This window comes from Neomonachus schauinslandi, chromosome 5, assembly GCF_002201575.2.
Source record: "Neomonachus schauinslandi chromosome 5, ASM220157v2, whole genome shotgun sequence".
Lineage (NCBI taxonomy): Eukaryota > Metazoa > Chordata > Mammalia > Carnivora > Phocidae > Neomonachus > Neomonachus schauinslandi.
Genome location: NC_058407.1, coordinates 61,480,139 through 61,503,068, shown reverse-complemented (window position 1 = coordinate 61,503,068; position 22,930 = coordinate 61,480,139). Strand labels below are relative to the sequence as shown.

The window sequence follows — 22,930 nt, the reverse complement described above, 5'->3', positions numbered from 1 at the left end:
GTTGGTTAAGCGACTGCCTTCGGCTCAGGTCATGATCCTGGAGTCCCAGGATCGAGTCCCACATCGGGCTCCCTGCTCAGCGGGGAGTCTGCTTCTCCCTCTGACCCTACCCTGTCTCATGCTCTCTCTATCTCATTCTCTGTCTCAAATAAATAAATAAAATCTTTAAAAAAAAAAAAGACATAGTGGTTCAATGAATTAAAAAAAAAAACAATACCCTTTTATATGCTGCCTACAAGAGAACACTTTAGATATAAGGACATACAGGCTGAAAGTGAAGGGATGGGAAAAGATATTTCAGGCAAATGGAAACAAACAAAAAAAAGCTGGAGTAGCTATGCTTATATTAGATGAAATAGACTTTAAAACAAAGACTGTAATAAGAGATAAAGAAGGGTGTTACATAATGATAAAGAAGTCAGTCCAGCAAGAGGATATAACAATTGTAAATATTTATGTACTCGACATAGGAGCACCTAAAGGTATAAAGCAAACATTAATAGACCTAAAGGGAGAAACTGACAGCAATACAATAATAGTAGGGGATTTTAATACCCCACTTACATCAATGGATAGATCATCCAGATAGAAAATCAATAATAAATATGGCCTTAAATGGCATGGTAGACCAGATGGACTTAACAGATATCTACAAAACGTTCCACCCAAAAGCAACAGAATATACATTCTTCTCAAATGCACAAGGAACATTCTCCAGGAGAGATGATATGTTAGGCCACAAAACAAGTCTTACTAGATTGAAGAGAACTGACATCATATCAAGCATTTTTTCCAACCACAATGGTATGAAACTAGAATTTAATTACATGAAGAAAACTGGAAAATTCACAAGTATGTGGAGATTAAACAACATGCTCCTCAACAAACCAGTGGGCCAAAGAAGAAATCAAAGGAGAAACAGGGCCGCCTGGCTGGCTCAGTCAGTAGAACACACGACTCTCGATCTCAGGGTGGTGAGTTCAAGCCCCATGTTGGGCGGGGAGCTGACTTAAAAAAAAATTCCTTGAGACAGATGCAAACAGAAATAGAATATACTAAAATTTATGGGAGGCAGCAAAAGCAACTGTAAGAGGGAAGTTCAGAGTGATAAATGCCTACCTCAAGAAACAAGAAAAGCCTCAAATAAACAAGCTAACTTTATGCCTCAAGGAACTAAAGAGAGGACAAATGAAGCCCAGATTTAGTAAAGAAAGGAAATAACAAGGACGCCTGGGTGGCTCGGTTGGTTAAGTGTCTGCCTTCAGCCCAGGTCATGATCCCAGAGTCCTGGGATCAAGTCCCGCATCAGGCTCCCTGCTCATCGGGGAGCCTGCTTCTCCCTCTGCCTGCTGCACCCCCTGCTTGTGTGCTCTCTCTCTGGCAAATAAACAAACAAACAAACAAATAAATAAATAGAAAGGAAATAACAAAGATTAGAGAAGAAATAAATGAAATAGAGACAAAAAAGACAATAGAAAAGATCAAGAGCTGGTTCTTTGAAAAGATAAACAATATTGGCCAACCTTTAGCTAGACTTACCAAGAAAAAAAGAGAGGGGACTCAAATAAATAGAATCAGAAATGAAAGAGCAGATGTTACAACTGACACCACAGAAATACAAAGGATCATAAGGGACCACTAGGAACAATTCTATATAACAGATTGAACAACCTAGAAGAAGTGGATACATTCCTAGAAATGTGCAACCTACCAAGACTGCATCATGAAGAAATAGAAAATCTGAAGGGACTTATTAATAGTAAGGAGATGGAATCAGTCATCAGAAACCTCCCAGCAAACAAAAGTCCAAGACCAGATGGCTTCACCTGTGAATTCTACCAAATATTCAAATAATTAATATCCTTCTCAAACTCTTCCAAAAAAAAAACAGAAGAGGGGAACTCTTCTAAACACATTTTACAAGGCCAGCATTACTCTGATATCAAAACCAGACATGAATGCCACGAAACAAGGAAATTACAGGCCAATATCCCTGATGAATATAGAGGCAAAAGTCCTCAGCAAAGTATCAGCAAACTGAATTCAACAGTACATTAAAAGAATCATATGCCATGTTTAGTCCAGGGATGCAAGGATGGTTCAACATCCACAGATGAGTCCATGTGATACACCATGTAAACAAAATGAAGGATAAAAACCATATGATTATCTCAATAAATGCAAAAAGAGCATTTGACAAAGTTCAATATCCACTTATGATAAAAACTGTGAACAAAGTGGGTACCCCAACACAATAAAGGCTATGTATGAAAAACCCATAGCTATCATCACATTTGACAGTGAAAAGCTAAAAGCTTTTCCCCTAAGATCAGGAACAAGGCAAGGATATCTACTCTTGCCACTTTTATTTAACATAGTATTGGAAGTCCTGGTCAGAGCAATTAGGCAAGATAAAGAAAAAAAGGCATCCAAATTGGAAAGGAAGGAGTAAAACTGTAGTATTTGCAGGAGACATGATATTATATTAGGAACTCTAAAGACTCCATCCCTAAACTGTTAGAACTAATAAATAGATTTAGTAAAGTTGCAGGATACAAAATCAATACATAAAAATCTGTTGTGTTTCTAAACACTAATAATGAACTACCAGAAAGAGAAATTAAGAAAATAATCCCATTTACAATTTCATCGAAAAGAATAAAATACCTAGGAATAAATTTAACCAAGGAGGTGAAAGACCTGTATATTGAAACCCATAAGACATTAATGAAAGAAATTGAAAAAGACAAATGGAAAGACAGTCCTTGCTCATGGATTGGAAGAATTATATTGGTAAACCAATGTCTGTACTACCCAAAGCAATCTACAGATTCAATGCAATCATTATCAAAATTCCAATGGTATTTTTCACACAAATTGAACAATCCTAAAATTTGTATGGAACCACAAAAGTCCCTGAGTAGCTAAAGCAATCTTGAGAAAGAACAAAGTTGGAGACATCACACTGCCTGATTTCCAACTATATTACAAAGCAATAGTAAATCAAAACAGCATGATACTGGCATAAAAGCAGACACATGGATGACTAGAACAGAATAGAGAGCCCAGGAATAAATCCATGCTTATATGGTTAATTTACTACGACGGAGTCAAGAATATACAATGGAGAAAAGACAGTCTCTTTGATAAATGGTGTTGGGAAAACTGGACAGCCACATGTAAAAAACTGAAACTGGACCACTATCATACACAAAAATTCACTCAGAATGGATTAAAGACTTGAATGTAAGACCTGAAACCATAAAACTCCTAGAAGAAAACATAGGCGGTTAGCTCCCTGACATAGATCTTGACAAAGATCTGACACCAAAAACAAAAGCGACAAAAGCAAAAGTAAACATGTGGGACCACATCAAACTGAAAATCTTCTGCACCCCAAAGGAAACCATTAACAAAATGAAAAGGCAACGTACTCAATGGGAGAAAATACTTGCAAATCATGTATCTAATAAGGGGCTGATATCCAAAATATGTAAAGAACTCCTACAAGTCAATAGCAAAAAAATAATCCAGTTTTTAAAAATGGGCAGAGTGGGGCACCTGCATGGCTCAGTTGGTTAAGCATCCTACTCTTGGTTTCAGCTCAGATCTTGATCTCAGGGTCGTGAGTTCAAGCCCCGCGTTGGGCTCTACACTGGGCATGGAGCCGACTTTAAAAGAAAAAAAAAATGAAAAAAAATGGGCAGAGGATGTGAATAGACATTTTTCCAAAAAAGACACACAGATGGCCAACAGACTCATGAGAAGATGCTCAACATCACTCATCATCAGAGAAATGCAAATCAAAACCGCAATGAGATATCACCTCACACCTGTCCAAATGGCTAGTATCAAAAGAAAAAAAAAAAAGAAAAGAAATAACAAGTGCTGGCAAGGATGTGGAGAAAAAGGAACCCTCTTGCACTGTTGGTGGGAATACAAACTGGTGCAGCCACTGTGGAAAACAGTATGAAAGTTCCGCGAAAAATTAAAACTGGAACTACCATATGATCTGGCAATTTCAATTGTGGGTATTTATCCGAAGAAAATGAAAACCCTAATTCAAAAAGCTATCTGCACCCCCAGGTTTACTGAAGCGTTATTTATTTATTTATTTATTGTTATTTTTAAAAAGATTTTATTTATTTATTTGACAGAGAGAGACACAGCGAGAGAGGGAACAGAGACAGGGGGAGCAGGAGAGGGAGAAGCAGGCTTTCCGCCGAGCAGGGAGCACGATGTGGGACTCAGTCCTAGGACCCTGGGATCATGACCTGAGCCAAAGGCAGACGCTTAACAACCGAGGCACCCAGGCGCCCCTGAAGCATTATTTAAAATAGCCAAGATATGGAAACATCCTAAGTGTCCATCAAGGGCTGAATGGATAAAGAAATCAAGGTATTTATATGTATTACTCAGCCATAAAAAAGAATGCAATCTTGATATTTGCAACAACATGGATGGACCTCAAGGGCATTATGCTGAGTGAAATAAGTCAGACAGAGACAGACCAATACAATGTGACCTCTCTTATATATAGAATCTAAAACAGAAACAACCTAAGCTGATAGATACCAATAAGTAATTGGTGGTTGCAAGAGGCATGAGGTGGGGGGTGGGAGAAATGGGTGAACTGGTTTTTTTGTTTTTTTTTTTTAGTTTAAGTAACTTGAATAAAAACTTTGTTTAAAGTAAAAATTAGGCAAATAGTGGCCCTTTGGGCCTCTTTCCCCATGGACCCCTGCAGAGTCATTCAAAAGCCCCCCCCACACCCCCTCCCAGCTGGCCAGGTCCAGGCAGCACCCATCCTCCCCCCGCACACACACCAGAATGACAGGCCACCCGGGTCCCAACTCACATAGCATGTTCAGCTCTCTCCAAATCTCACTCTAATTGAGGCCTGGGCCTCATCCTGCTTTCTCTGAGAAACTGGTCTCTGGTTAAGTGAAGGCAAGACCAGTGATTACTAACTATGGCAACAAATCACCTGTGGGGCATTGAACAGTAGCTAGGACCCCTACCCCTTCCCTTAAGATTCTGATGCAGGAGTTCTGTGGTAAGCTGAAGCTGCCACATGTTAAAAAATACCTCAGATGCTCAGTACGGAATTACTGAACGGATGCTGACTGAAGATGATTCTAGAGACCTCTGAGCTCCCTCCCACCTAGAACCTGGGCGCTCCAGATACTGACAGCACTCCGGCTCCCCTGGGGTCACATCATCCACAGGGAGCTGATGACCTGTGCGCCCCACTGGCCCTTTCTGCTCCATGGTGTGGGGGCGGCTTCCCCCCCAACCCAGGCTGGGAGCTCTTGGAGGGCAGGGAGATGCCTTCGGACACACGCGTGTGGGCACACTACAGAGGTATCGGGACCTGCTGGTTGTGTGTGTGGCCGGTGCTCAGGGGTGAGGGGAGGGGAGAGGAGGCTGGGACCTGAGGGGCGGGCCGGCTAGGGCTTCCCTGCAGGCGGCTGCTCCTTAAGGGCTCCTGTCTAGACCAAGCGTTGGGGGTAGGCATGGGGAGATCAGACTTGTGGTGGTGCTGGGGGAGGAGGCCCGTGAGCTGCCTGGGGGGCTACAGGATTGACCTTCAAGTTCTGGATTTGGTTTAAGTGGGGTGGGGGTGGGAGTGCCACTTCAGTGCACCAACTGGAATCAGCGGGGCCCCCCCCCCCATCTTCGCGCACTCTGAAGCTGAGAGGCTGAGGGCTGAATTGCAGAGGCAGGTTCCAGCCTGGGGGTGCAGCCGTCATTAGCTGGGGTGGGGGTGGAGATGGGGACTCTGGGTTGTGTTTGGCTGGAAGCTGGGAGGGAAGCAGGTGGCAAAGCTTGAGTGAGTAACCGCCTCCCCGGAGCAGCAAATCTTGCCGCCCCAGGAAGTCCCACAGACATTCTGCGCCCCCTCCCCCCGCCCACGCCGGGACCTTCTCCTGGCAAACGCCCACCCGGGCTCTGCACCCCCAGCTCGCTCTTCCGGCGCAGACGCGCGGCGCCCCAGCACACTTGACCCCATTGCAGACACCCACACCGTGCCCCGGGGCAACCTCTCGGGCGAGCCCCTTCTTCCCTTGCCCCACCGCACCCGCCGCCCCTCCACCCTCTCGCCCCGCAGACCCTTTGGAGTCCCGGGAAGGGCCCCGCCGCGCCCCTCAGGGCCCCGGGGGTCCCGGGAGGGGCCGGTCTGGGCAGGGGGGCGTGGCCCGGGCAGGTTTGCGGAGCTTTGGGGCGCTGCCGCCCTCTGCTGGACAGACTTGGGAACTGCTTCACCTCTTGGTCGTCGCTTCCTTTCCTTTGCCTCCTTGGCCGCCTGGTTTTCGGACTTTCTTGACCTGTCTGCCATCTCTTCTTTCCTTGACCCGACCCTGGAGGACTCCGAATTTGTAGGTGTCGGCCCTAGTGCCAGTTATGCCACAGGCTAGGTTCGGGTTTCTTCCCGGTGATAGCAGTCATGAGGACCAAAGGCAGGACGGTGAATGACACTTGGCAAACTCCAAGGGAGCACCTGGTAATGAGGTGTGGGTGTAGTTAATGCTAAGTCTCTCATACTTTCTGGGGTGTGGCTGGGGGGGAATCACCTTTCCCCCTGTCCTTGGCCCTCAGTGGAACTAGAGGCACAATTCATCCCTAGGGACCATCGCATTTGGATATATTGCCTTTTAGTCTTTTCCCCATATATAGAAGCATATATATGGATATGGATTTTAATACAAACGTGACCATACCCTACGTGCTGTTTTGTATCTGGCCTTTTTTTTCCCCTCCAAGTGCACAAGTCATGGTTAAAAGCCTGGATTCTGGAGTCTGACAGACCTGGATTCAAGTCCTTCTGTCCTTAGGCAAACCACACAACCTCTACCTTTCTCAGCCTGTTTCCTTATCTACAAAATGGTGCTGATGCCAGGAATACCCGTTCACAGGCCCCGGGCATATGCAGCTCGGAACCTGTTAGCAGGGGCTGTCTTGTGCCTGTATTTTGAGCAAGACTCTTCTCCAGCCCCTTGATTCTTGGAGTGTGCAAGATGTTCTCTCTTCTACACATGTCCTAATAGTAAGAAAGGGAGAGATGTCCATCTCTGAGCTTGCCCCCACCCCAAGGCTGCTCTTGGCTCCATGGGTCTCATTATTCTTCCAGCACACTCAGAGTTTCCCCCTCTTAGTGCATGCAACTGCCCTCTGCCTTGCTGGCCTTTTCCCCAGGTAAGAGCTCTTTCCCTCACTTCCCTGGGGTCCCTCCTACCTGAAGCCCCTCTGACTGTTCCTTTATAGTTAGCAGCCCCAGCCATTCTGTAGCCACTTACCTGCCCTGTCTGTCTTCATAGCACCGCTGGGTAGGACGCATTATGTTACATATGTGTTTATCAGTATCACCCCTCTCCTCACCAATATATCTCCAAGGCAGGCAGAGACTTTGGGAGTTTTTTTAATTGCTCCCCCATCTCTGTGGTTCCTAGAAGACTGCCTGGCACACAGTAGGCCCTGGACAGACTGTTGTGTGAATATGAGTAAATCCACCACTCACCTTTCTCCCTACAGAGGCAACCGTTTGCTAGAGGCCACTTCTGTCCAGCAGAGGGCACCACCGCACAGCATTTTGGGGGTGGTCTGGGCCCGGGGCTAGGATGGGAGACGCCGTGGGCGCTCAGTCGGGGCGGACTGGAAGAAAGAGGGCCTCCTGCACTAATCTGTCCCGGCAGCATGGAGCTGGCCAGCCCTGGCCGCCTCCTCCGGCGTGCTCCCATGCCCGACGTCAGAATACCCTGACTCCTGGCCTGGGGACACATCGTGGCAGCGGATGCTTCTGGGTGGCTCACGCCCTGTCCTGGGCCGTGCAAAACGACCGTAGTGACATGAGCTGCACTGCTTGCTCTCAGGTGTGCTGCAAGGCCCAAAGAGAAGCGTTTGTGAAATGTCTCGTGAATGTACACCCCCGGCAAATGTCACTTATACACGCCTTTGCTGGTGGAGGCAGGAGCTCTTCAGCCCAAGAGGAGCGATCCGAGGGCACTTGAAGGGAATTGCCAGGCGAAAGGAAGGTGGGCTTATGAAGAAGATCAAGACAGTGAAGGATAAAGAAGTTGTTAAAAATAACCACCTTTCACCAAGAGCTTACCAGGAGCCAAGGCTGAGGAAAACGATCTCCCAAAGTTGTCTAATTATAGCCAACACTTAGACGGTGTTGCCCTGTGCCAGGCACCGTTCAAGTACTTTATGCATACAAACTCGTGGAATCCTCACAGCCCAGGGAGCTGGGCCCCATCACCATCTCCAATCTTCACAGGGGGAAACTGAAATAGATAACTTGAACAACTTGCCCAAGGCCACACAGATAGGTTTGGGATACACACGTGAGGGATCTGCCTCCTGGAATGGGTTCCCAAGCCCTCGTGGTCACAACCACTCTGAAAAGAAGATATTATTGTTCTGGTTCCCAGATGGGAAAGGGAGGCTCAGCAAGCTTACAAAGGCTGCCTGAGGCCATGATGCAGACAAGTGTATCTGAACCCTGCTGAAACACCAAGTGGTACCTCCCAGTCCCCATGGAGTCAGGAAAGGGGCTGCGGGGTTGGGGACCGGGTTCTCTCAGACCGGCCGGCAGCAAACATGCCTGCTTTTTCCTCTGAGGGTCAGGGGAGGGTGAGAGAACAGAGGCTGTGTAGGGCGGAGTGGATTGACACAGAGGCTGCTTGGTGGCCTCAAATTCGTGGAAGGAAGGAGGCTGGGCCATCTTCTGGGCCAAGATGGGAGGGAGGAAGTGAAGAGTGCTGGTAGACACCAGGCTGTCCACAGTGATTCCACATAGACCTGTGAGCTCCCTCTCCCCACACCCTTCTCCACAGGTAGAAAAGGGGTGCTGAGAGGCTGGCCTGACAGTGGGAAGTGAGAGCAGCCCCATCCCTTGCCACGAGTGCCCCCAGCCCAGCCCCTGGCTTCTAACCTGTTACGTAAGCTGCTCCCAGGGACTGGAAATAGCCATGGCAATGCCGGGCTGGGCCGGGGGCATGACGAATGGTCCCCAGGAGCATCAGCTGTCCGCTCCCGAAGTGACCTGAGGGCCTGCCGCAGCTCAGGTTACCGAGCCCTCCCTGGGAGGAGGCCCTGCCTGGCTTGCAGATGACAGTTCCAAAGTGACTCTGCGTCTGGACATTTATGGTGTGAGTGTCTGAAGGTTCGTCCTCCTCACCAGCCTGAGTGGCTACATAGCCATGCCAGGCCACTACAACCCCCCCCTCCCCCCCGATGCTGGGAGCCAGAGCCTGGCCCAGAGAACGTGCTTTAGGATCCCTGGAGCCAGCCCCAGGGACAGGTGGAAGCTCGGCTCCTCTGGGTCCTCCGCCAAGGGCCCCAACGGAGAGCAAGAGGAGACTGAGAAATTGGGTGGCATGGGGGCTGCTAGGGGCTGCAGGCTGCATTGTCCCAGGGCTGTACTCTGCCCCAAGCCCATGCCCGTCACAGCCCACTCTGTCACTGCACTTACGGCCCCTCAATCCAGGTGCTCACACACCCTGATGCCCACTGGAAAGGGCAGAGCCACATGACCCCCTCCAGTCACCAGGCACACACTCCTCCTCCTGAAAACAACTTGGGCGCACCTTCGCAGACCACCCGAGACGTGGGAGGGTGTGCTCCCAGTGGACGGCGGTCACGTGTTAAGAATGAGAATGGCTATTCCAGTTCTGTGCCTTTAAGATACCTACTCCTCAAAAACAAAAACAAACAAAACCCAAAACCCAAAACAAACGCACCACAGGGCGCCTGGGTGGCTCAGTTGGTTAAGCGACTGCCTTCGGCTCAGGTCATGATCCTGGAGTCCCGGGATCGAGTCCCGCATCGGGCTCCCTGCTCAGCGGGGAGTCTGCCTCTCCCTCTGACCCTCCCCCCTCTCATGTGCTCTCTCTCATTCTCTCTCTCTCAAATAAATAAATAAAATCTTTAAAAAAAAAAAAACGCACCACAACAACAACCCTCTCCCTAAAAATATAAAATTAATGCTTTATGTTACCTAACAGTTAAGTCACCTAATTATTTCCCCCCACATCTTTCAGGGGAATGGGCGCTCCCATCCCAGGGAATTAGAACCTCTTTACTCCATGACTCCAGAACCCTCTGACAGGTAGGGACCCCCCAACTGGAGACATGAGGGAAATTTTACAAAATCTACAGAAGGCAGGTGGGTTGCCCAACCTTCCTGATGATAGATTCCCTGCTCAGTGATCAGATAGACACACACAAACACACACATGGACACACACACACACAGAGCACTGCTCTTCTTGGTGCTCACGTGTGGCGGCAGGACTCCCCGCCAAACTGTGATGGCAGCACTCTCTGGAAAGCCCTGCCTGTGCCGACATACTGGCCATGACTCTGCCACCCTCCTTGCGTGCCTGGGGGTCCTGGACTTCTGGGCCCACGCAGGAGGCACAGGAGAGACAGGCCCCAAAGGTGCGCCCGAGGGTTAAGGGACACCCACCCCATTGCCATGTAAACCCATATGGGAGAAGGGCCTGGCCTCTCCTATTCTCCTGTCTGCCTCCATGTCTCTCCAGGAGCTCCCCTGGGAGTGTCACCGGTAACTAAAGCTGGCTCTGCTGGTGAGAGCAGGAGGAGGTGTCGCTTGGCAACAAGGACAGCACGTAAGATCCAGCTAATCTGGGTTTGCCCCAGCAAGCAGCTGCCTGCCTGCTACCCGCAGACCCCCAGAGACAGATGCTTAACAACTTCTACCTATTTCCACTTCAGGAAACCTCACGTTCTAGGCGAGTTCCAGCACACCCCAAGGTCTGGGCAGGGAGGACACTTTCTCCCCATCCTTCCTATCCTCCCTGTCCCTATCCCTTTTCTTGAGCCCTATCTCCCTGTAAAAAAAATCTACAGACCTCTCTGGGGACCCCAGGCTCTGCTGCAAGCCAGGAAATTCGAGGCAAATCAGTTCACCTCTCTGAACCGCACACTCCAATCTGGGAGCCAGTAACTAGCAGTTCAGTGCACAGACTTTGAGGCCACACTGGCCTGGATCCTAATCCACGCCCTGCTATTTCTCAGCTGTGTGACATCCGGCACGTTCTTTAACCTCTTGGAGCCTCGGTTTCCTCAGTACTAAATAGTACCCACCTTAGAGGGCTGTTGAAAGAAGGAAGAGACAAAGCAAGGAAGGTGCTTGGCCCGATGCCTGGCACGCGGCCCTGCAGGATTGGGCCAGGCACTCCTCTCTGGCCTCATGTCCCAACACTCTCCCTCAGTCACTGGGCCCGGGCCATTCACCTTCCTCTGCTGCTCCAGTGAACCAAATTCTCTTGGCACTCTGGCCTTTCTCACATATTGTTCCCTCTCCCTGGAATACTTGCTCCCCCACCCCCCACCCCTGACAAATACTCCTCAGTTGAAAAATTACTTCCTTGGAGAAGCATTCCCTTACCCATCATCCCTTCTAAATTATAGCTCCTCATTAAATATCTTGTTGGCATCCTGCATTTAGTTTTTTCACTCTCTTTTTTTCCAGGCCTCAAATGATTTACTGCACAGTACGTCTTACCCAACCGGCTGCCCCTGGAGGGGCAGCCCTCTCATTTTCTCTTTAGGGCACTTAAACTCCTTATTCGAAAGATGGTGTAACATTAGTCTCCCCCGGCTGGGCTGTAAGAATCTGCGTGGGAGAGGGCGCCTGGGTGGCTCAGTCGGTTAAGCGACTGCCTTCGGCTCAGGTCATGATCCCGGGGTCCTGGGATCGAGTCCCGCGTCGGGCTCCCCGTTCTGCAGGGAGCCTGCTTCTCCCTCTCCCACTCCCCCTGCTTGTGTTCCCTCTCTCGCTGTGTCTCTCTGTCAAATAAATAATAAAAATAAAATCTTTAAAAAAAAAAAAAGAATCTGCGTGGGAGGACAGGGGCTGTGTCTGTTTCGTTCTTTACCGTGTCTTCGGCCAGAGGGTTTGGCCTAGGTGTTCTCCAAAGTACGTTCCAGCTTCCTGTATCCCTTCTTTTTTTTTTTTTCCGGGGGGGGGGGTGGTGGTGGTGGTGGTGGTGGTGGAGAATCCAGTAGGCTCCAGGCCCAGGAGGCTCGGTCTCACACCCCTGAGATCCTGACCTGAGCCGAAATCGAGAGTCAGAGGCTTAATCGACTGAACCCCCCAGGGGCCCCTGTATCTCTTTATTTCTTATTTCTTCTTTTTCCTCATCTCCAAGTTGACCTAAATAATTTTTGCATCATTTCTTAGGTTCACTGAATCTCCAAGAAAAGGGGTCTCGCCGGAAAGACAGCTCAAGAATGAAGGGAGTTTACCCTTAATTCCACTCCTTTCCGCAGGGGACTGGCTGGACCAGATTTGGGATGGCTAATCGCAAACCAGCCTCCTACAGACTTCGGGACCCCTCTTCTGCCTCATCCCGGGGCGCCCCCATCCTCGCGAGGGCGTCTATTTGCATACACCAGATCCGAAGGAAGCAAACGCCCAATGGCCGATTTGCATGCAATCGTGCTATTGGTTGGAAGGGCCGCAAGGTAGCCAATGGTTTGCGGCGGAGTTTACCCCGCGGCCGCTCCGCGCCGCCGGGTGATGTAATGGAAGCCTGGCTGGAGCGCCGCGGGCTCCCTCCCGTCCGCTTCGTGACGTAGCGGCTTCCCCGGGCCCCACCCGGCCCAGCCCGGCCAGGCGCGCGGCAGCGCGGCCGCCCCCGGGAGAATGGCGTGGGGCACGGCCCGGGCTGCAGTGTTGCAGCGGGGCCCAGCCCTGTTCCTTCCGGCCTGGCGTTCCGGTCCCGGCCCCACTGGGAGGGCCCGCCGGGCCAGGTCTGATCTCTGGCGACTTGGAGAGAAATCTGGAAGCAGACACCAGAGCATTACCAAACTCTCCTCCTTCGGGAGTTGATTACCAGCCTCTCGCTTCGTAAATCACGTAGATCTGTAACATTCTGCATTTGTTTACAACGAGCCTGTTTGATTTTGTAATCTAAAAAATAAAGTTATGGAGGATTTCTGCTTGTTTTTAATGAAGAGCCTGGCTTGGATTTAGGGGAAATCTTGGTATTAATTCCAGCTCTGTCACTTCCAGCCTGGTGACCTTGATCACTTTTTCTTGCCGGCCCTGACAGCCTCTCATGGCAACCAGGGAAAAGCAAATGTTGAGGCACTTTCAGAAAAGCACCCAGCCAGGCCTCCTCACCCTTATGTAATTCAGAGCACGTAACCCCGTAACCCCACCCGGATGGTGTCCCTGGGAGGCCCCTGATCCCTGGGAGAGCCCCAGGAAAGCCCTGCCCTATCTTTGTGTCCCCATTTCCCCCCTTTAATTGCTCCTAAAACCGGGAGGGGGACCCCAGCGAAGTCTTTCTTGATTCTCAGGACGAGGAAGGGAACCATGAAGGGAATCCCCTGTACAGCCCCTCTCCTCTCTCAGGGCCAGGGCAGGGGAGCCCCTTCTGGGCCTGAATGGGCTGGGGAACCCCCTTGACATACTTTTACCCCCAGCCCCAGTGGGCCAGGATGCAGGTGAGGAGCAATGGTGTGTCCCTGACTGGGCGCAGTTGGATCAAGGGTTTTTGCTACTATGAGAGGGAGGGGCATGTGGGGAAGACCACCAGGGGTCTGGCTGATTATCTGGGTCCTGGGGCTTTCCACCCCCAGGCTCTCAACCCTGCCCCCACCCCATCCATACCTAAGAACTTCCAGGTGAGCCTTTTTCCTCCATGCAATGCCCTCCCTTCTGTCTTGCCTGGTCCTCTGCTTTCACACAGTGAATGCCCCATGTTCTCTTCAAGGGAGGCCTCTCAGATTAACCCTCCAGATTCCAATCCCAGTGCCAGCTGGAGGACTCTTGGAGACCATCTTTTGGGCCTTCTGGCAATGTTTTCATAACTATTCTGTGTCCTGCCCCCCCCCCCCCACACACACACCATCAGACTAGGAAGCAAATTTTTGCAGCAAGATCTTGCCCTACTCCCTTAGGAATTTCCCAGAATGTGTGACAGCACTGGTCAGGGGGCCTGTTTTCCCCTCTAGTCCTAGCTCCTGAGCCATGCAAGTGGTTGGACTTCTCTCTTGTCAGTTTTCCCATCTGCAAAAGGGTTTGTGTGGTAGTTCCTGGAATTTGTGTAGCAAGAAGAGGGGCTAGGTATGAAGGAACAAGATGGCGGGTAGAAGCTAGAGCACTGGTCTGGGAGTCAGAAAACCGTGGCTGTGGTCCTGGCTTGGACACTGGCCCCCTGAGTGACCTGGGTCAAGGAGGCAACAAGGGGGCTGAGATCTGCTGGACATCTGTAATGACACCAAAAGGTGACATTGCCTCCATCACCTCAAGTCCTCAAATAAAACATACCAGCTGGGCAAAGCTAGGTGAGTGTGCTGCATCTGCAGATTCGAGACAAGTTCCCCAGAACTGCCTTCCCCCAAGGCCTCCTATATGGAAATAGCAGGTCAGCTACGCTGGGCCAGACTCCTTGCTACATTCTTTATATCTACTACCAAAGATATACTCTTCATGACAACTCTGTGACATTGGTATGTTTTCATCTTCTTGTTTCTTTCTTTTTTTTTTTTTAAGATTTTATTTATTTATTTGGGACAGAGAGAATGAGAGACAGAGAGCATGAGAGGGAGGAGGGTCAGAGGGAGAAGCAGACTCCCTGCCGAGCAGGGAGCCCGATGCGGGACTCGATCCCGGGACTCCAGGATCATGACCTGAGCTGAAGGCAGTCGCTTAACCAACTGAGCCACCCAGGCGCCCCATCTTCTTGTTTCAAATGAAGAAACTGAAGCCCAGACAAGGTGAGTAACTTCTTGGAAGTCACACAGTTGGTAATAGTTGGCACCAGCCCCTTTAACCTATGCTCCTACCACCTCACCCTGCTATCAAAGGCCACACACGTGTGTGTGTTTCGGCATTACATATTTCAGTATATATTTTACTTGATTATAAAACAGGAGAATATATAATAAAGCCAAGTTGTGCTAAAGTATTTATAGAAGGGAGAGACCTCTGTGGGCTGGAAGACTTCATGGAAAAACTGGTAATCAAGCCTTTTCTTTTTCTTTTTTTTTTTTATCCTTCCTGTCCAAATAAATGTATTTCTCCTACACAGGCAAATATTTTTAAAATGTATTTCAAAAGTTAGATTTCTGGAAGAAGAAAAAGACGGGGTAGTGGCTTCTTGAAAACACCCATTTGGAAGCAAGGAGCTGCTGGGGTAGGAAGAAGGGGGAGCTAGCCCCAAGCCCCCTCCCCGCCCCACCCCCCACCACCTTGCCATTTTGAACCCTGTTTCTTTATTTCTATGTCCTCCTAATACTCGAATCTGGGAAAGAAATGTAAAAGTTCTGAGAAGAACCTGGATTTTGAGACAAACCAGAGGTTCTTGGGATCATCATGAAGAATGAGAGAAAGGGGCTTCTGAGTTGCAGCAGTTTAGGACAGGTCCAGAAAAGGATTTCTGTGGGTGGGCAGGGGGGTGGGGAGAGGAATGTGGCCCCTGGAATGAGGGCTGAGTGGGGGTGTGGGGCCTCTTTTGGAGAGTTTTGAATGCAGAAGCGATTCTTTGCTGCGTGGGGCCTGGCCTGGGTGCTGGGGATTATGATAACATGCTTGTAATTTAAGGTGGCTCTAAAAATGAGCAGGGCCTGGTGGCTGGGGCAGCAGAGCCCAGGACTGGGGCCCTGCCGAAGGGCTATTCCCCAGTAGCCTTGCCTGGCTGGCCGTACAAGAGCAGACACTGCAACCCCACCCCACCCAGTAAGCCCCCAGTCCCACTGCTCCAGCCTTGGCCTGGCTTCCCTGAACCAGCCACTCTTAAGTCGGAGGCCTTTGCGAGAGAAGGATTTGCTCTGGACGAGGTAGTTCTCTTCCATTTCCAAAGAGTGTTCCAGTCAGGTGTGAGAGAGAGACCTGAGTCCTCCCACCCCCAGGAAGGTTCTTACTGAGGAGACCTGTGCTTGGATACTATGGCCAGAAGAGGGTGGGCCACTCACTGGCTTCCTGGCCACTGTGGGGAGCCTCTGTGTATTTCCTGCACTAAGCACTCTTGTGGATTGGGGGAAGTCTGACTCCTAGAGGGGAGCAAGGAGAAGACAGTGACTGCGAGTGCCTACTGTGTACGAAGCACCTCCGCCGCCGTTCAATCTCCTGATAACCAGAGAAGGTGGGTATTATTATCACCCAGGCCCAGAGAGGTGAAGTGACTTGCGGTTGGTCACACAGTAGCGTGGGAACAGCTAGATCAGTGAATCCACCACCAGCCTTGCCCCAGCCTTGGGCTCCCCGCCTCTGGGAATGCTTCTCTTCAGGAGAAATTTTACCCTCCCAAGAAGTCCCCTCTCTCTGTCTAAGATGCCATCTTGTGTGGAAGCTGGGCACCCTGCTAGTTGGGTTTCTTGCCCTTGGGGTGGCATGCAGGCCAACCAATCGATGCTGGTGGGGGTGCCCAAGACTCAGAGGGCCAGGGCCCTGTCCTCTTAAGCTAGCCTAATTGCTGTGTAACCTTGGGCCACCGCGGGGCCTCTCTGGGCCTCACTTTTCCCATCTCTTCTTCCGGGGAAGCCCCGGGTAAATTTGTAACTCAGCTCCGGCTTTGCTGCCTCGGAAGGTGCTAGAAAGGCCACAGAACCCTCCCCTGAAAAACAGCTCCCGCACCCCAGCCGCAGGGAGGCGGATTATGTAACTGGGTGTGCGGCGTGTGTGTTGGGGGGGGGGCGCGGGGCGGGGCGCTCGCGGCTATTCCGGGCGCCGCTATTTTTAGCCCCATTGATGAGGCTGCGTCGGCCGCAGCCGCCGGGATTCCGGAGACGTCAATGGGCGCGCGTCACGGTCCCCGCCCGCCCACCGGGGGAGGCGCGCCCGGGGCTGGGACCGCGGCGCTGGCGGCCGCGGGCTGCGGGGGCGGGGGGCGCGGCCGCAGCCGGAACTGCGGGGCGGGGGGCTTCCCGGGGTGGGGGGCTCGGAGTCGCGGCGGCGCGGCTGCAGGAGCGCGCGTGGCGGCGGCGGCGGCGGAACTGGTGGGGGCCCCCGCGCGGCGCCCGCGACCCCCGGCCTCTCGGCATGGGCGCCCCTGCGGTGCGGAGCAGCTCCCCGCCGGCTGGTGCGCGACCCCGGAAGGCGGGGGTGCAGAGGCGAGCAGAGCTCGGCGGGCCAGGGGGGGGGGGGGGGGGGGGGGGGGGGAGGGGGCCCCCGGGAGAGGCCCGGGAAGGATGGGGTCTCCGCGTAGGCAGTGGGGTGGGCCGGGAGCCACGCTGGGTATCCTGCTGGGGATTGGGGCTGTGTTGGGTGCGGGGAGGGAAGGACTGGATTCCCAGAGGAGCCGGCTCGCTCAGAGTTAGCCCCCGAGTGCGGCGGCCAAGGCTTTCTCTCCCCGGCCCGCCAAGGGTGGGGTTTGGCCCGCGAGGGGCGCTGGAGGTGGCCAGGCAGGAGAAATTCCTTCCATTTCCCCGCCGGCTGCGGGGAATGGGTTCCAGGAGTTCGGGAGGGGAGGGACCAGACTCGCCCTGTGCAACCCCTTCTTGGGATTGAATGAAGAAATCGAGCCAGGAGAGGGTCTCGTAGAGTCAGGAACGGACCTGGGATTAGAAATGCTGCAGAAGTGGCATTTACAGTGAAGCCTTAATTTGGATTGGGGGCTAGTTAGTGTTCGGGCATGCTGGGAAAAGGAAGGCTGGGCAGAGGTAGGTGTCTTCGTAACAGTTGTGCCCAAAGGGTGCTGATGGATTAGGGGGCTGATAACAGCCTGGACAGGGGCTTTAGTGGCGGCTGCAACCGTGGTCCTACACCCACTCCAGGTGAATGTTTAGATCAGTGACTTGAATGAAAACTTAAAAGGGAAGCCGGCTGACTCTTTGTAAAGGCCTAGAGCCAAGGGGAAGGACAGGATAAAATCAAGATCCCAAATGATGGCAGCCAGGCAGAAGGAGGACCAAGATGAACGAGATGAACAAGATGAATGTGACTGATTATAAATGTTGGGGCCTGTGTTGGAGTGAGGAAAATTAGCTCAGGAGTTCAGGCCTAGGGGCGTCTGGGTGGCTCAGTCAGTTAAGCGTCTGCCTTCGGCTCAGGTCATGATCCCAGCGTCCTGGGATCGAGCCCCACGTCAGGCTCCCTGCTCAGTGGAGAGTCTGCTTCTCCCTCTCCCTCTGCCTGCCTCTCTGCCTACTTGTGTTCTCTATCTCTCTGTCAAATAAATAAATAAAATCTTTAAAAAAAAAAAAAAAAAAGGAGTTCAGGCCTAGTGCCTGGCTCTGAGGCGCAGGAACCCAGGGCCCGGAGCTTCCCACTTGCTTTCTGGTGTTAGCTGCCAAACTGCTCCATGCAATCTGAGACCTCTACCCACTAGAGGAGTCTAGGAGGGGAAGAGGGATGCCTGGCCCGGGGCTCCCTGGTCAGGCCCCCTGGGTCCTAATCCTGGCTTTGCCACTTCCTAGCTGTGTGACCTTCAGCAAGTTGCTTAGCATTTCTGTGCCTTAGTTTCCCCATCGGTAAAATGTTCATTATAGTTACCTCTTCCTCATAGTGTTGTGAGGCTGCAATGAGAAAGTGCATGTAAAGTGCTTAGTAATGTATCTAGCACATGGTGTTCAGTAAATATCATCTGCTGTTATTATGCCCATTTCTGGTTGGGGACTTGGCCAATGCAGAGCTTACATCCAGGAAGGCATTGGGGCTGCAGAGGGTCTGCCAGCCATGTCCTGTGGTGAGGAGGAGTGTAGTTAAGAGAAGACAAATACTTGATAGGAAGGAGGGGAAGGAGGTTTCCGGTGGGCCCAGGCAGAGCTGGGATCCAGGCCTGGGGCTCTTGGAGTCAGGGTTGTAGCTCAGCATAGGGATGAACCCTCAGACTTTGGATCTGCCCTCCAATGGAAGGGCCAGTTCCTTAGCTCCAGCATTCTCCCCACCTCCTTCCAAGCAGCTGGCTGGTCATCTCAGCCCAGTTCTGATGCAGGCACGCGTGAGTCCACTTCTCCCACATTCCTCAAATACTTCCCGAGTACCTACTAGTGCTGAGCTCTGTTTGGGAGACCAAAGACTGCCGAGATTGAGACAGATGAGTGAACAGCATTAGTCCTGTGGAGCTAATAAAAATAGGTTAATAGGTGGTGGTGGCGGGGGTGTGTGTGGAAGCTCTCCAAGGAGGTGGAATGGGACTGGAAACCTGATTGCTGAGAAGAAGCTAACCATACAGACATGCTGGGCAATGACTTTCTTGGTAGAAGGAACAGCCAAAGCAGTGGTCTGACGGGGGAAAGTAAGCCCATGTGCTTGGAGCACAGCAAGGGAGGGGGAGCAAGAACGGGGTCCTGAGGTCTGGCCTGAGGTTCCCACGCCATTTAGGGGGCATCACACTTTTCTCCTCCAAGCCCCCTCGGCCCTGGGTTCACCCTCTGCACAGTGCTGAGTGTAACTGACCTTGATTCATTCCCCCATCAGAACCTCCTGGGGCCCAGAGATGTAGGTTTGCTCCTTCTCAGATCTCCTGTGGTTCATGGCTCACTGCCTGGCTCACAGTAGGCCCTCAGTCAGTGCTCGCGGAGGGAATTTTGGTCTGAGACAGGAGAGGGGTTCTAAGATGTTATGAAGCACTTTCTGGGCATGACCTGGGTCGCCGACTCTGGCCCCTACTCTCAGAGACAGGAAGACCTGGGTGCTCAGGGCTGGCCTGACTGTGGTGGGAGGTGTTGGCCCTTCCTGCCCTTCCTCCTCAGTTGTGGACTGGTAGGGAGAAAAGGGAAGGTCGTGGAGGGGAGCGCAGGGCCTTATTGTGGACCTGTTTCTGGGGTATGGGAAGATGACAGTGTCGTTCTGGGAAGCAGGTGTAGCCCATGGGCTAGGGCAGGTCTGAAGCCTGATTTTGCCTTCTGTGAGGGGCTGGAAGCCCTCCGGGTGTTCTAGACTTTTCCCTTCCCTTTCTCTCCTGCCACCTTTACTCCCTGCTCTCCATTACACCCACAGGAGCATGGGAGTGCTGGTAGCTGTGTAAGAGGAGAACCCAGGTACCATGGTCCAGAGTAGCTTCCATTAGCCCGTGGACCCTGGGGCAGAGGTCAGGAGGGCAAGGAAGCCCATCACCCACCCTCTGGGGCCCTCCTCCTCCTCCTTACTCCCTCTACCTCCCACCATGGAAACATCTGCTTCTCTTTCCCACACCTCATCTTGGCCTGTAGGGCACCTGGTCCTGCTCTCACTCTGGGGCTCAGATGAGAGAGGAGAGGGCTGAATTAGGGTGGAAAAAGGGAAGGAGAGATGTGGGGTCTGGAGTACCCTGGCTGAAGGAGGCTGTGGCACTGGTGAGAGATCGGAGGAGAGCTTAACAAGGCTGGAAGGGTGGTGCTCACATTTGGCTCCAGAAGTGGAGGCCAGGTGCCCAGAAGTGGCTTGAAATAAAAACCAGGGTCTGGGGCTGGCTCTGATGTGTCCTCATTTAATTTCTCCTGGTAATGGTAGTGCTATCATATATGTATCTGGCACTGTTCTATGTCCTTTACACGTATGAACTCATTTTAAGCCCCAGCATATCTCTGTGGTTGTTAATTTCAGAGATGTCAATTACAGATTGTCATTTTCACAGTTGAGGAACATGAGGCACAGAAAGATTTTGTAACTTGCCGAAGATGACAAGTGACAGAGCCAGGATTTGAACACAGGCATCTGGATCCAGCGTCTGTGCCCTTAAGCACTTCGCTTCAAGCTGGGTCTTCATGTTTGGGGACTGGAGTGCCTTCACAGAGTATTTCTTGGGAGTCCCCATTGCTCTGGTTAGAAGGCTGAGCTGCCTGAAGATGGGGCGATTGAGCCCCTGCCCTCTGGGGTCCTCTGAGGCTTTAGGGGCCAAGTTGGAGCCTTCTAAGGAGAGAGGGGTATTTTGCCCTGTCCTCACAGTAGCTCCCTTTTCTCTGCCTACAAAATGCCCTTTTGTGCGCATCAGGGCCAAGTGCTGGACTGAAGCCCCCGCACCCCGCACCCCCGCCCCGACAACCCAGGAGTGGGACAGGAGACTGAGGGGCTGGATGCTGGCATGTGTCTCTGTGGCCCTGAGATGGCCCAGATACTGTCAGCAGTTCCTGATCACGTCCCACATCCCCAAGAGCTGTTTGCCTGGGGTTCTGTGTGCCCCCAGGTTCTGCTGCCCAGCCAAGGGAAGTCCTTGGGCTGGCTTGTTGCTTCTCATGGCCTGGGTCCTGCCCCTATTCCTACTCCTGTGTTTCCTGGCTGTGCTGCCTCCAGGGAATGTCCCTGCTGACTGGTTCCTCCGCACTCACACTGATTCTCCCTCTGTAGGCTTCCACCATGGACAGAAGCCAGCCCTGGTCCCTCTCTGGTGTCCCAGCTCCTTCTGCCAGGCCCTGGGGGCCCAAGGGATGGTTGACTGTTGTCCGAGGTCTGTTGGTTCATCCAGACTGGTAAGTGCTCTACTGTTGTCCTTTGTACACCTCTGTACACCTCTGGGGCCTTCAAGCAGGTCGGACTCGGGGGCAGAGGTGGGTGTGGAGCTGCCCTAAGCAGATGTGGTTTCAGGGATGGAGGGGGAAGCCCTGCAGAGGTGGCAGGTGAGGTGCTGCTCAACTTGGGGAGATCTGATTTCTTCAGTGATGGAGGTAATGTGGGGGTGGGGAAAGGGGACGCCTGGCTTTCTTAGCAGGATAGGCTGGGGGACTCTGGGCCTGGGGCGCATAGGCTGGTGTGGGAGGAGAGGGGCAAGGGTGTGGGTGAATGACTGCTGTTACCAAGGCAGCGTATGTCTGGTGCTGATGGGGTGGGGCTGGATAGCTCAAGCAAGGCTGGGAGTATAGCGGGGCGGCAGAGGGGATGGGAAGTTGGCTTGTTTCTAGGGAGTGCACCAAGGGAGTGCATGAGGGAAGGCTGGGATCATCTGCCCCCTAAAAGGGCGATGACCACCCCCGTCCTACTATGGTGGGTCTGTATGGGGAAGATCTTGCTGACAAAGGTGTGATAGACCCTCCACGATTCACCCAACATCCTTGAGGGGGAAAATCTCAGACTTGTGTGGCCGTGGCCAGAGGGATTCTAGGCCATCTAGTTCACCTTCTTTTATGGATGAAGAAACTGAGTTATAGAGGGGAGAAGTGACTTTTCAAGATCCTATAGTGAGGACGTGTAGAGCTAAGCTTAGAATCAAGGTCTCCCAGAGGCCTGGTCGGCTGGTGGAGGACACACCTTCCTTGCCTGAGGACGCTTCTGGAGAAGATCTGGGGGTGAGGGGTGGAGTGTAGGAACGGGATTTCCACCAGATCTTTCCCATGGGCTCTCAGACACTAGGATGGGGCCAAGGGCACCGCAGTCCCGGTTACCATGTTTACCTGAGAGAGCTGGAGTTCAACCTGGCACCCTGGCCAGGGGCCTGTGATTGCCTTTTTCCTTTCCAGGAACGGAGGGCTGTCTCCGAACCACAGCCCCCTTCAGGCCTTGAGAGATCCCTAGATGAAGGAGGAGCTGGCTCTGTATCTCCCCCGGCTCCCCAGACACTGTTGCCTCATGGGGAGTGGGTGTTCAGGGCACAGGGAGTCCCATGGAGGTGGCTGCGATGGGGGAGGCCGGGGTGCCCAGTGTGAACCTGGGTGGAAGGAGGGGAGGCCCTGGGAAGCAGGGCCTCCTGTTCCAGGGGCTGGGCTGGGTGTGCACCTGGCTACCTGCTGGCAGCCGGCTCCATGCCACCAACCTTGGGCTGGGGGCAGGGAGGGGAATTACTGTAAGTGGGAGAGGCAGGTGTCCCTGGTCAGCCAGGGATCTGGACTCGGGAGGCACGTGAGTGAAGACAGCAGCGGGCCAGATGGCTTCCCTCAACCTGGCCCCCACCTCTACCGTCAGCTCAGACCGCCTCCTGAGTGCCCAGCCTTCCCCTCTGGGTACAGAGCGGCCCCCGTGGGCAGAATTCCGTGTGTTCAGCTCGTTGTCTGGGTGATGGTGGTGACTGGGTGGAACTCTCATGCCATATCCACTGCC

The 22,930-nt window shown here is 52.3% G+C and overlaps 1 protein-coding gene across 1 annotated transcript in view; it reads left to right on the top strand.

The window, feature by feature from the left end:
- The window catches only part of TAMALIN (trafficking regulator and scaffold protein tamalin), a 26,123-nt gene extending 13,514 nt beyond the window's left edge, over window positions 1-12,609 (top strand). Inside the window, exon 10 of the mRNA XM_044915199.1 lies at window positions 12,301-12,609. Coding sequence (XP_044771134.1) covers window positions 12,301-12,609 — 309 coding nt within the window. The remainder of the gene's footprint in view (window positions 1-12,300) is intronic.
- Window positions 12,610-22,930: the final 10,321 nt, after the last annotated feature.